This window comes from Halichoerus grypus, chromosome 12, assembly GCF_964656455.1.
Source record: "Halichoerus grypus chromosome 12, mHalGry1.hap1.1, whole genome shotgun sequence".
In the NCBI taxonomy this organism is placed as follows: Eukaryota; Metazoa; Chordata; class Mammalia; order Carnivora; family Phocidae; genus Halichoerus; species Halichoerus grypus.
Window position 1 is genome coordinate 84395217 of NC_135723.1, and position 14531 is coordinate 84409747.

General features: G+C 44.8%; 1 protein-coding gene across 6 annotated transcripts in view; it reads right to left on the reverse strand.

The window, feature by feature from the left end:
• Positions 1-1780: 1780 nt before the first annotated feature.
• Positions 1781-14531, reverse strand: part of UBE2H (ubiquitin conjugating enzyme E2 H) — a 105784-nt gene continuing 93033 nt past the window's right edge. For all 6 annotated transcript variants that reach the window (XM_036101280.2, XM_036101277.2, XM_036101278.2 and 3 more), the window contains 2 exons: positions 11464-11592; positions 1781-6087 (listed from right to left, as the gene is read on the reverse strand). In XM_036101280.2, coding sequence (XP_035957173.1) covers positions 5963-6087; positions 11464-11592 — 254 coding nt within the window. In that variant the 3' untranslated portion in view covers positions 1781-5962. The remainder of the gene's footprint in view (positions 6088-11463; positions 11593-14531) is intronic.

Consider the following 14531-nt stretch of genomic DNA (forward strand, 5'->3'; position numbering starts at 1 on the left):
GGTCTCTGAGAAGCCTGTGGGCTCCTCATAAACGAGGCTGCTCCATCTGTCAGGTGGCTCCAGGACCTCTGCAGAGCCAGGGATTGTGGGAGCCCTGAAACCCTCTTTGCCCTGGTTCCAGGTGGGGAGCAGGAAACACCAGGGTCTAGTGTCACAGGAACCCATCCCCTGAGATAGAGAGCAGGCTTCAGAGATGGCAAGAGAATTTAAGGTGACAAAAGTTCCAGGGTCCTCAAGTCTTTCCAGGACAATATAGCTCAGAAACCCTGGGTCCCTTCATAGGAAAGGGGTACCTCCTGCCTTAGGCAGGCAGTGGAAAGTCACCTGCCACCTGGGAAGCAGCTGGACTGAGGCTGAGGCAAGAGTGACACTGGGTAAGATTACTGGGGGGGGGGACCCAAGCCCCAATGAGTGCCCCGAAGACTCATGGAGTTTTAAAAGCAGCTCCTTCGTGTGAGATCGGTAGGATAGACTCCTATGACCCATACATCTCTCAGTTCTCCTTTCAGCTGGAAAGTGGATGCTCTGAAGTCCCGAAGCTGTTTGGGTCCCAAAACTCTAAACGTCTGATCTCGAAACCGCAGTTTCACAGGTTGCTGGAATATCCTCTCAGAATACTATATCCCGTGATACGGTATTGTTTTGGAGACTGGATGGAGTTCTGAGTCACAGGGTGTCACAGTCAGAACCTACCAGTTGAGGGACCTCATTTAAAAAATGAACCCGAGGCCACACAGCTAACAAAGAGATGGGACTGGAACTGACAGTGCTGGTTGACCCACTATTCCAGGTTGAGTGGTCAGTGAGCACCACTTGCAAAGAACCTGATGAATGTTCTGCTTCTGAGCACTGGAGGGAGCCCGGGTGGCCGAGGGCTCTCTTGCCCCAGGAACACCTGAAGGTGCTCATTCCCAGCAGAGCACCGCTCCTAGGTGGCCTTACTCTCCCTCTCCCCGATAGATAACAAAGCTGGGCCTTACCGGAGAATACGTTAGGATGCAGTGAGGAATAAAAGAAGTTTGGGAAAAGTGAGTAAGGAGAAGAAAACAGTGGAAGAGTGTTTGGGGGAATGAAAGCATGTGACCAAGTCTTCCCTTTGTCTTAAGGGTCTTCTCACAAAATCGAACCCAAGTGGGATTTTCCAGATGAGGCAACACCGCCATCTGGTGGCCATCGCGGGCACATGCTTTAGAAAGGAACTGAAATGCTGAGCTCATCAACCCAGTGATACCCTTCTGCTGTTTAAAACCCACGGTTCCCCGACCCTCCCGGCTGAGGCTGGCATTTGGCGCAGTGAGGCCCGGTAGGAAGCTGCGCCGCCTGTGAACTCCAGGCCAAGCGGGTATCCTTCGCTCGGCATTAGCTGACAGGGTCTAGAAGATTTGGGCTGACCTGCAACATGTAAGCCATTCCTGCTGATCCACATGAAGGCAGGTGGGGTCCTTCAAGCTACAGGACTTCACAGAAGAGGCGGCCTTTCAAGGCCTTCAAGGTTGTGGAGAAGCCTCACAGCCAGCCTTGTTTACAGTCAGCAGTCACCAGCCATTCCAGCTGCAGAGACAGGACTCTGGAGGTGGGGCCTCTTAGTTACGACCGTCTAAAGGGAGTGTCACCCTTCCCACACTAACCCAGTCACCTGCCTCTGTAAGAGCTTCTCACTCAGAAACAAAAATAAGCCAACGTCTGCTGCTGAGGAGTCAGATGAGTAAGGAGGAAGTTGTTTTTAAGAAAGGGCTAAGTAATCATTGAGGCTATCATCTTATTGATCAAGGTCCAGCCATTTGCCAAGGTATATACACATTTTATTTAAAAAAGTTTACAGTTTTCATTATACACAACTATTAAGAGGTTATAGTCAGAGGAGGCATTTGTCCTGTTGACAGAAGTGCCCACTAGATCATCACAATGCAAGGAAAGTGGTGGAAGGGAGGAGATAGGGCAAGGAAAAAATAAGCGATAAAAAGCTTAGATTTCAATTAAGGGCTGGTAAGTCCCTTTTCTCTTCAAGTATCACACAATATGTACCAAATACAATCAGTAAATTATGGCCATTTCTTCCCAAGCCCACAGCCAAGACGAGTATTTGCTGAAGTGAAGTCGTGGCCCTTCCTCAGGTGGGTGGAGACCCTGCCCGCCCAACGACGGTGAGCTCCCCCTTCCCCCAGGGGCCTCCACCCCAATCCCGGATGGAACTGCCAAGGTGTTCAGTGGCCAGAGAAAATATGAACATGGATTCAGAAGTCCAGAGAAAACGCAGGTCTTTGCGCTCAATCAGAAATGATGTGATTTTAGTCAAGAAGGCCATGAACCCGGTTAGGAAGTTGGTAAAAGGAAATGGAACTCTAACTCTTGTTAATGGCTTTCACTTTTTCTGATTGAGTCCCTAGAACGTAGAAGGGCCACGCGCCATTTAAAATCAAACACCAGTTCCCAGAAACTTGGTGTCTAGAAACTTCACCCATGAAGGCTAGCAGAGGATCTGTCTTTCATGATTCTCAGCCATAACAGGAGGCCTAATGAAAAGCAAGTGTCAGGCCAAGGCCAACGAGGGCTTCAGGGAGCATTCTGAGGAGAAAAAAAATTCCTTCGAGGGGAGACACTCCTCAGGAGCTTAGATCAGCCAGTTGGCAACGAGAACAGCTTCTGAAGTGGAAGAACGGCGTTAGGTCCTGGAGAGACATATGGCAACTTCTGAGAACGACCTTACTAGTATAAAATGCTGGTTGAAACTGCACAGTCACCTCAAGGAGGGCGACAAGATCGAAGACAAAAGAGCAAAATGCCATCGTCTCGCTTGGCTACCACGAAATGCAACCCCCCAGGCCCCGGTGCTGGGGCTGCCGGAGGGCAGCGGGCTCCAGGCTGCGGGCTGCGGCCGCCTCGCTTCTCGGTTTTGGCGAGAGCTTGAGCTCGGTCATTTGAACAGGGGCAAAGGATGGCTTGCGCTGGTCAACCACAAAAACTTCAAAAACGATGGTACACTAAGAAAGGGAGGGAAACTGCCAGAAGCAACTCTGACCTGCTACCACCACCTTTAAAAGCAAGCTTTTCTGAGGGTTATGATGGGAAACCTGGAAAAGCTTTTGGTGCCTTCTAGTACTGGATCATCGATCACTGGGGGCCAGAGTCCTCTGATTCACAGCCAGGCTTTCTGCCAGCTCCCTCTGTACCTAGAAGCATGGTCTCCTTCTCCTACCTACCTCTCCCAGGTACAGGAAGGGACAAAAAGTTAGCATAAAAAGGGATTCTGTTCAACTTATCAAAAACCAATTTCTCAGAGGAGAGGAAAAGCCCCACACACAGCCGAGAGCATGCATGGGACCAAGGTTAGTGCCCAGAAAGGATAGATTTGCACAGAATGAGAGGGTACAGAGTGATCTGGGTAGCAATTCCAGGAGCTTCCTGTGCTAACAGGGAAGCCTCATTACACCTTCATCAGACAGACTTGGATGGACAGACACACACGCACACATGCTGCAGCCATACTCAGATCCGCTTCTTAACCCCCGTGACCTCGCCCGACACGTCTTCATTTGGAAATTCCGCACCACCAGACTCCCAGTGCCAGGGCGTTCACTCCGCGGCGAGCCAATGTCTTTTTCGAGAAAAAGGTATTTAGTCGGGGAGCAGAGCCATGGTTCACATACATTCCCCAAAACTTGGCTCTACTTGTTTTGTTGGTTTTGTCAAGATTAAAAGCAATTATTATTTGGACATTATTTTTTTTTGAAAGGTAATTAGAACACTATTGTTTATACAATATTGAAAAAATACAATTTTTTATTGTTTGAACTCAAACCACCACCCAGCACTTTAAAGCCTACCCTAAGTCGCACCTACAATTTAAACGGTTATAGCACAAGCAACTGCTACTTGGGCAGGTAAGCAGGTCGGACAAGGCCAGCAGAGACCCTCCCTCCCCCAAAGTAATGAGAAGACAACGCGCTAGAGAAGTTAAAGCACACCATTCCATGTTAAATAGTTAACACTACCCCTCCAACAAGCCACAAATGCTAGATAGATAACTCAGTACGGTTAACTAACCACAGCCCTACTAACTGCACTTTAAATTTTTTTTTTTTAAAGAAAACCTTTTTGCTTCATGCCCGTAATTAACATAAAATAAGTAAATTCTTTGTCTCTTATTTAGGAAAATAATCATGCTAAAAGCAAGTTGTACTTTATATAGATTTTCAAAGAAAAGATTGATTGTGCTTTTTGAATAAAAAAAGATAGGATATCTTCCAACCTCATTGACTCCAATCTTGTAGAATAGATAGCACTTCTAAACTAAAAACACACACCAGAAAGAAAAATTCAATTATCCCAGTGGGACGTTCAAGAATTGTCTTTTAGAAGGTTTCAGAATTGGCTAATTCTGCTATTGTCCTATTGGTTGTGGCAAAAAAGGGATACAGACTTGCTGTCTAAGGTTCTCCAAATTCAGTAGGTAACACACTCATATCTGAAAAGAAACTCTGCCGGCAACCTGGACATATGGTGAGCTGAGTAAACATTTGATTAGCAGGCATTTTAAACTGTCTGATTTCCTCTTTAACACATACAGGAGAGAATATATTTTTCCTTCAACACCTGTTCTACTGCATCGTATTTCTGAACTCTTTCCTCCTATTCAGTCACGCTCTGAAAAAAGTGGTTTGTTTTTCCCGCGTACAGTCCCTTTGGGTACAAGGACCTTTATTTGTTCCAATTATTACTCATTTTAAATTTAGAATGTGTGTTGGGTCTAAAATACCCATTTCCCACTCCCACAAGCAGATGATGACCAGGCTGCTGCCTGCCAAGAGCAGGAGAAGGGAAAACAAAACCAAAAACATGAATGAGAGTACCCGGGCCACCAGTCGGGTCTTCTTGCCGAGTCTAATGGTCCACTGAGCGGCTGTCCAAGGAGGCCATCTCTTGGGAGGTGAAGATTAAATTTGCAACCTAAGCACAATTCACACACACACACACCATTTAAAAAAAAAAAAAACAGAACAACAACAACAACAAAACTGGAAAGGAAAGGAGGGGGCGGGGGGAAAAGCTCCAACCCGAACAAAAACACCCACAACCACCCTCAAATTTAAAGCTCTTAGTCCAGGGTAGCAGTCTCAAAGTGGCCAATAGGATGGGGATGTGATTCTGCACGTGCTGGATGAGATGAACACCTTCCAGTCACTTTACTCCTCCTGTCCTGTCCTTCCCCTCAAAAAGGTATGGATTACAAGCTCTAGCCCAAGAAAAAGAATCAGGTTCAGAAAACACTTCCAAATGGTTCTCCAAAGCAGAACACTTGTGGCTGCAGGGCCTGGTAGTGAGACAGGCAGGAATCTACATATAAAAGTACTTAAAATCCAGAGTCAAAAATTGTTTTATGTTTCAATACTCCAATTAGCTCCCTGCTTGATCCTGTTACTCCAGACACGGGGCCACCTGGGATTCACAGGGAGGAGCGGCTTGGGCTCTGACGTGGCTGGCTCTACACGCTCCCACAGCAGGCCTGGTCCTCCCCCAGCTCCTCCCGTCCATTTTGAAAAAGCACTATTCTAGCATCACATCCAAGAGCTGGTTGGTTTGGTTTGTTTCTTTGGAACCATCAATAAAAGAAGCAACTTTTTTCCTGTTATTTTTACTCATGTCTATCTATCAGAGCGCCTATTTCTTTTGACAGTTCAGTAGCACACAGGCTGACTTGGCCAAATGGACTTATGAATGCATGCATTCCGACCGCATATTGCTACCAAAATGGAATGTGGGAATATGCTATGCACCTCAGGTTGAGAAATGACCAAGAAATCAAGATCTAAAGGGTGATATATAATATATATATATCAATGCTATTATTCATAAAAACCTTGTTTAGTAATAAAAAAAATTGCTTTGTTTAAATATGAATATTATAGTCTGCTTCTCATGGTTAGGAAATAATAGTCTTTCTGAAAAGCAGGTGCTTTTTCTACTACAACTCCATATCCTGGGCCTCGTCTTCCGAAAAGTCAGACATAGAACTCTCCGACGAGCTGTCGCCGGTGCCCTCCTCCTGCTCTTTCAGCGCCTCCTCCGTTGCGTATTTCTGGATGTACTCTGCACAGGGGGCAGGGGTAAAAAAAACCAGAGGCTGTGAGCAGGCAGGCATGGGCTTCAGTGACCCCCAAAGCTGGCAAAGGCCCAGGCAAGCTCGAGCCTTCCTTACCTGACGGGGATGGTCCCAGAAGCTAAGGGGAAAACCCCATGGAAGACGTCTCTGGAGTTCATGCATTTTGCCCCCTTAGTAAGAGGCAAAGCAGAACATCTGATTTGCAGGGGAGCAGATACATATTGCACCTCTAGCCCAGAACTCCCCTGGGCCATCACCTCCCAGGTGGATGTGTACGAGGCAGCCGGCCACCCTGGGCCTTGGCTTCGAGGCACGGGGAAGCCAGCAGGCGTCCAGGACAGTGTCTGGCGTGAACCAGCCTCCAGTTCAGCCGCCAAGCCACCCTCACTCTTGCCTTGGTGGTATGGCCGCGCTCCTCCAAACTCACAGGACTGGGTAAGTGTGAACCCTGTACTTTCTTCTTCTTCTTCTTTTTTTAAAGATTTTATTTATTTATTTGACAGAGAGATAGAGAGCACAAGTAGGCAGAGCGGCAGGCAGAGGGAGAGGGAGAAGCAGACTCCCCGCGGAGCAGGGAGCCCGATGCGGGGCTCGATCCCAGGACCCTGAGATCATGACCTGAGCCGAAGGCAGATGCTTAACCGACTGAGCCACCCAGGCGCCCCCCTGTACTTTCTTCTTATCTCTATGTTAATAAAACTATTCACCCTCCCAGGTAGAACAGGACTAGTTATGATTCCATAGTAATTTATAAGGAAATCCCCCATCATTTTTAGACTTGCATTTATGTAATTACAGTCAGCCCAGATCTATTATTTTAGGAATAGATTTTAGTCTAAACAGATCCTGCCTGTCAGGTTTTTGAAGCAGCTGGTGCAAACAGTCTCTCAATCTGCTCAGGAATGAGCTGCTATCTGGAGACACAGTGAGCCTGAGTCACTTTACCATCTATTATTTACCTGAAGATTTATGCAGCTACAGCCTAGGCTGGATCTGCTGGCTGGAAGAAAATTTTAAGAACTGCTGAACAAACAAACTTGTTCCTAAAACTCTAAGTGCATACTGTTTTTCAGTAAATAGCCAAGAGACAAGACAGAAACCTATTCAGAGTGCCAGCCGGAGAGAAACACATCCTCACGTCCTTATGCTTTGTTTTTCCTCCTATGGAGTCACAGGGACTGAATACAAGAGTAAGAGAAGGAAAATGGCCAAATGAGCCTGCCAAATTGGAATAATATAACACAGGGGCCTAGCAAAGAATATTTTTGATATACTTAAAGGGCTGTTTATTTATTTATTTATTTTAAAAGATTTTATTTGAGAGGAGCACGAATGGAGGAGAGGGGCAGAGGGAGCAGCAGACTCCCCACTGAGCAGGGAGCCCGATGAGGGACTCGATCCCAGGACCCCGGGATCACAACCCGAGCTGAAGGCAGATGCTCAACTGACTGAGCTACCCAGGCACCCCTAAAGGTGTTTTTTTTTTTTTTTTTTTGAAGTCTTTTGGGGCATTCTTAGGTCCAGCTTTTCTTTTCTTTTTTTTTTTTTTTTTTAAGATTTTATTTATTTGAGGGGCGCCTGGGTGGCTCAGTTGGTTAAGCGACTGCCTTCGGCTCAGGTCATGATCCTGGAGTCACAGGATCGAGTCCCGCATTGGGCTCCCTGCTCGGCAGGGAGTCTGCTTCTCCCTCTGACCCTCCCCCCTCTCATGCTCTCTCTCTCTCAAATAAATAAATAAAATCTTTAAAAAAAAAAAAAAAAAAGATTTTATTTATTTGACAGAGAGATAGAGACAGCGAGAGAGGGAACACAAGCAGGGGGAGTGGGAGAGGGAGAAGCAGGCTTCCCACCGAGCAGGGAGCCCAATGCGAGGGGCTCGATCCCAGGACCCTGGGATCATGACCTGAGCTGAAGGCAGATGCTTAACGACTGAGCCACCCAGGCGCTCCCCCAAAGGGTTGTTTTAAAAGAAAAAAAAAAAAGGAACAAAGAGAAAGAATATGTGACGGAGACTACATGTGGCCGAATCTGGCCCTTTACAGAAAAAGTTTACAGACTTCTGACTTAGAATCCTACAAATTCATTATAATGAAGTTTTAGGCGGAGATGAGATTCCAAAAGCTCCTGATTAGATAAGAACTTACCTGAATTTACCTTTTGGAGAGAAATGTTTATTACAGTCCCAGAAATGCTATTTTTACCCTCTAATGGGTCAGCTACTTTGCTGCATTTGTAGAAAGAAGTTGCTGCACTTCGACACTTCTCTCTGACACTGTAAGGTGATACTATTAGTCCTCTTTAGTATATTCGAGGAAATAAATAGTTTTAACTGCTTAGCTTACTAGGACAAGACCTTTCAGGAGACAGAAAAAGGAAGAACAAGGTCATTCATGAGCAGGAGACAGATGCAGATAAAAGCAGTTAGCTGCCCAGTGCCATCGGAGGGAAGCATGGAGGAAGGGCCTCTGGCCTCTGAGAGCCGGGAAGGCAGGCACATCTGCGCTGACCCTTGAAGGAAGTCTCAGCCGCAGCACAGGACACGCCATTCCATGCGAAAGGCACAGCCTCGCCAAAAGCACATGGCAGGGGGTGCCTGGGGGGGCTCAGTTGGTTAAGCATCTGCCTTCGGCTCAGGTCATGATCCCAGGGTCCTGGGATCGAGTCCCACATCGGGCTCCCTGCTCAGGCGGAGTCTGCTTCTCCCTCTCCCTCTGCCTGCTGCTCCCCCTGCTTGTGCTCTCTCTCAAATAAATAAAAAAATCTTTAAAAAAAAAAAAAAAAGCACAGGTGAGAAGGACGTGGCCAGTATGTCAGAACTACATTTATATCTGAAGCAAATAAAGCAAAATGTATAGGTCTTGCTGTAGTTTGATGGTGAGTATACGGTTAAGTTAATCTCTAGGCTGAAACTTTCCCTAAGGAAGGGAATATAGTTGGGTATCTGAAATTCATCCAATGTGATGGTCACATATTGCTCCATCTAGGAGTAAAGGCAAAGATGGAGCTCACACAAAGTGAGAGAAAGCCGTGAACGGCAGGTACGATGCCGCCCCAACAATATCTTTAGACAGCTCACTGGTGCCCATCCCACGGGCAGCTCCTATCTACATGATAAAAAACATCAAAAAAATGGGAAAGCTGATGAAAATCCATGGTAAGAAAGGTTACATACGCTGACCTGTGAGGCTAGCTACAGAAATGTCTGGTAGCAGCTTGGGAGGGAGTTCCCACATCTAGACACGTTTTTGGACATCACCTACCTGCAGGGAATTATCTAAAGCAGTGAGGGGCGAATCAGCTCCCCAAGTGGTGAGGGAGGGTGAGGGAGGGCTGAATGACTGAGACTCTTGAGAGAATGACCACGTTTGGGAATGGAATGAGAAAGGTTTTCAGGAAAGGAAGGGGCAAAATACGAGAGCCACAAAGAAGTCAGGAAAATGGGTCTTGAGCAGGGTGCACGCGATTAGGAAGAAATGGGGTCACAGATTATCAGTAGAAGGGGGAAAACAAACTAGCAGGGGTTTAGGGCAAGGAAGTGAGAAGTTTGAAAATGACAGGAAATCAAGAGCAGGACAAAGAGGTCCTCAGGAGCAGACAGAGGCTTCTGAAAGGGGGAAGCCTCTGGCAGGCTGGGTGCAGAGGAGAACCCAGTGCTGGGAGGCAGGGGAGAATTGGGAGAACAAGCCCCCAGGCCGGGGGCCAGGGGAGCGCATCTAAACCATCAGGATAGTTCTTACAGCCCTGATTTTCACATTACTCAGGAAGACAAAATGATAGCCAACATTGACATTTCAGAAAGCTCAATTCCCTAAGCTAGAGCTTGCCATTCTAAAATAAAAATGTAGATTGGATTCCTTTTGTAACTGGTACTATAGCAGATATGTACTAAAACAGGAATAGTGCTAAATTGCTGAGGCATAATGAATGTTAAGAACTACAGAAATATGCTCCGCACGGAGATTATCTGTGGGCTGCAGACACTGTTAAGTGATTCCTGTGTCACAATTTTAATACAGTCTCATAATAGAATTTTATCTGGTTGAAACGGACTGTTCTTTTTCCCCCTTGAAATACATGTTTGGCTATACAGATATTCTGCTACATAAATTAGATTATTAATTTGCAAAAACACCTGAGACCTAAGTAAATTAATTGGAGTAGATTTATTTCTATTTTATCTCAACAAAAGTACCAAACAGTACCCTACAGAGATCAGAGAAGAATGAGAAAACCAAAGGAAAACCTCAGATGCACCTGTCTCATACTTGCACAGTTAAGAGTGAAGACCTATATATTCCAGGCTCTCGTAAATTATTTCTACTGCCACCTCTAGCAGATGGACCTCAGAAGTTGAGGCAGAAGTTGACAACCTGAACTGCTACACAGACGGGTAAGTCATGCTAACAATTAGGTAAATATGGATGCCTGCCATTTGGTAAGGAGAGTAGGCCTACTTTCATGACTTTGAATTCCTTTCCTTTCTGGTGGAATTTTATCTAGACTTTTCACTACGAAGGTTCTCAAGCACACAGAGAGGTAAAAAGGAACACCAGTAAACCGGTGTGAAGTTATAGATGTTCTTTTGAAACCACAAGTTCATGTTAATGAACTTCATGTCCCATTAGCAGGTCAGTGGTTTCAGAGTGAGAAAGGAGGTTTCTAAATGGTAAAGGATGAGAAAACTAGCTCTCCTACCACAAGCACATTTCTACCTAGCACAGCACATTTCAAGTTTTACTAGAAAACTGGGCCCTGGGGCCAGATATCTGCAGCAGACAAGAAATGTGCCCAGATGTAAACTTTCCAAAGTAAACCACTATGGGGCCAAGAAAAGAGCCAGTTGGGTATTCTTAATTCAACAGGTAAAATGATATGACAGAAAAAGTTTAAGGATAAATTTGGCATTTCCCAACTTCCAAAGTTGACAGCTTTCCTGACGGGCCAGGATGGTACTCTCTGTAAACAATGGGAGATTAGGCCTTTCATTTAATACCTCACGCTCCAGCCCCAGTTTTCTAGTTTTACAAGACAAGAGGAAGCAAATGAAGGCTAAGGTTCTTTCGGACAGGGGTCCACAGGGATTTCCGGGAGGGTCACATCCACCACCACTCAACAGGTGCCCCCCACTTTCTCATCTTTCCTTTTGCTCTTTCTCACTCCTTCTCGTCTTCCTTGCTGGGACCTTCAGCCTTCCCAAGGTGTCAATGACCCCTTGGAACTACAGGGGCTAGTGAGTTCTGCTCCAGCCCACAGACAGCGGTCTGTTTTAAGGCCTGAGAAAAATTATTAACTAAGAACGGCTTTTAATGATCAAAGCCCAATACACATATTCTGTCTCTAGGTTAAACTATTTGCCCTCTTACCTTTAATTTTCTGCTTGTATTCTTCTGGTCGGTGGAGGTACATGGCCGCAGCATCACCATTGAGAGGATCTATGGGGTTGGGATAGGCCAACAACTGGGGCAGGAAGGACTCAAATATATTGGTAAGATCTGAAAAAACAAACAGAAATACGTCATGCATGGAAAAAAACAAATTCACCTAAAATTCACTTGAATTCAGTAGTCAAAACTGCTTATCTTCCGAAATGATCAACCACATGAAGTTTTCCATAAAAGTGCTCCGTTAAATGTGATCTCTATTACATATTCTTTTCAATACCAATTTTAAAATTTAAAACTTAAAAAATAAAATAAAATTTAAAACTTAATTTTACTTTGAAGAGTCAGATAAAGGTATACCTGATACTGGCTTTCAAAGGCAATTGTCCCAATTCTAATTCACTCCATGTTCTAAACCAAGAATTCAGACATAGTACATACATTGTTGAATTAAAATGCATGCCCCCAAACTTTACAGCACTCTACATTCTTACGAGTAGTTATCTCTTAGTATTGCCTTTTTCTACAGCTTTGAAAATGCCCACTCCGAAAAGTATTCAAGCGCCAGATCTCAAGAAGAACACAATTTTATACGCCTTGATGCTTAATTCAATTCTCATCACCTTTAATGGAGGTAAATATAATCAGTTTTTTAATTCTTCTGGCTAATGAAGGTAGGAACCTACACGGGCCACTTAAAATCACAGATAATCCTAAGATTTACTGAATTTATTAACAATCATTTTCATACACATTTATCAACTCCCTTCTTGCCAGATGCAGCACAAGGTGCTGGGTATAGAGATAACATTCACACACACAGCAAAGTCAACAAGAACTCTGCAGTTACGTAGTGTTTTATAAAGGAAACAGGCCCTGCAAACCTGTAAAATAAACTACGTGTTCCCATCACTTCAGAGATGCGGTAACTTCCATTCTATTTGCTCCTCAGCAGTCAACTGTGGAATCTTAGTGCCTCCAGGCTCCTTACTTCAGTTACTCTATCATGTTTTATAGAAAAATTTCTGTTTCTGGAGGGACTGCTAAAGTATAGCAGCATAAGAACTACTCTTTCATTTATTTTGCTCTTTTAATGTATTTTTTCCCTGTTAAGAGTGAGCACTCTTAGGCAGTATTATAAATGAATGTTTGGTCAAGACACATCACTTTAGATTAGTGGTTCTCAGCCAGGGGTGATTTTGTTCCCCAGCAGACATCTTGTGATGTCTGGAGAAATTTTTGGTTGTCACACCTGGATGGGGGAGGGGGACAGGTGGATAGAGGCAGGGGTGCTGCTAAACATCCTACCATGCACAGGACAGCCCTTTGCAACAATTATCCGGGCCAAAATTCAACAGTGCTGAGGTTGAGAAATCCTGGTCTAGGTAAAAGGGGTTGACAAACTTTTTCATAAAGGACCAGAATAAATACTTTAAACCTTGTGGGCCACGTGTGGACCCTGGCCTAACAATGCAACCCTTAGCTCCGCCACCTAGCACAGAAGCACTCACAGAGAATGGGTAAACAAATGGGTGTGGCTGTGTTCCAATCAAACTTTATATACAAAACCAGGCAAACTATGTTTGTCACCCTCTGCTTTGGAAAACCCCACGAGGAACCGTCAGCTCTTCCCTGTCAGTGTAAGGCTTCCTTAATGGTCGGGGTGAGCAGCAGGAGAGTAAGCCAGAGCTGCACTGTTTAACAGAACTTTCTGCATGATGAAAATGTTCTATATCTGCACTGTCCAGTATGGCAGCTGCTGGCCACATGTGGCTATGGACAGACACACGAGGGCTGGTGTGACTGAAGAACTGAAATTTTTTGTTTTATTTAATTCTAATTTACATTGAAATAAGGACACATGGCTAGATCTCATATTAGACAGCTCAGGTCTAGCCAGTAATGTCACGGAGAATCACACGACAGCCGGCTCCGTCCTGTTCCCACGCACCAGGTCTTGACGCAAAGCAGGTCTACCTTGAGCCCCAAGTAACGGAGACTTGGTGGCATTACATGGACAGGAGCCATTTCACCTTTGTAAGGCTAACTTCCCAAAGAACTATGTTATAGTAAGATTCCCATGTACCAGGAAATAAATGCAGAGATTCCTAATCAAAAAAGCAAAACAAAAATAATCTTCCAAGATAACCCCAATCACGTTGTAAGATTTTCACTGCCGTTTTACTTACAATTTTTTTTTTTTTTTTAAAGATTTTATTCATTTATTTGACAGACAGTGAGAGAGGGAACACAAGCAGGGGGAGTGGGAGAGGGAGAAGCAGGCTTCCCGCCGAGCAGAGAGCCTGATGCGGGGCTCGATCCCAGGAAGGAAGCAACATATTCAACAAACCAGTAATTATTCATGGTCCAAAACCACTTAAAACTACTCAAAGGCTAAAGAATAGTTAAAAAAATACTTATACTCTAATGTTGGGGGATAAAGTCTACAAAATGGTAATTACTATGTACAGTACATGTACATAAGATGATCCATATATGTCAAGGTAATATGCTTGCGATTTCTACTTTTCACACATCAAGGGACACTTTTGCTTTTTTTTTACCTTTAAAAATAGCATTTTCCTATGAATATGTCCTTTCTAGTTTCGCATGTTTGAAATATTTACATAAAACATAAGTCTAAAAAAATCAAGGTAAATAAATTCAGAAGAAAAAAAACAAGGGTGTGGAAGTTTTACAAACTCAACATGATCTGGGAGCAGGAAAGAGTTAACAAGAGTTAATTAACACTAATAATTACAGCAACAGGAATGGCAGAAGTGACAGCTGTGTGCTTACAAAGCCCTCGCTACAAGCCAGGCCCCTGTAAGCACTTTACATGTACACTCAGTTTCACTACAGCCAACGAGCTAGGTACCATTACCATCTCCATTTGGCATATGGGGGAAACTGAGGCACAGAGAGGTTAGGTAACTCGTCCAAGGAGCTGGGTTTCAATCCTGGGCTTATCCACCATGCTGCCTCTGTCAACAGATGAAATGAGCACTGTCTAAATTTTCATGAAGGCACAAGCTACTTACATCTTGGCA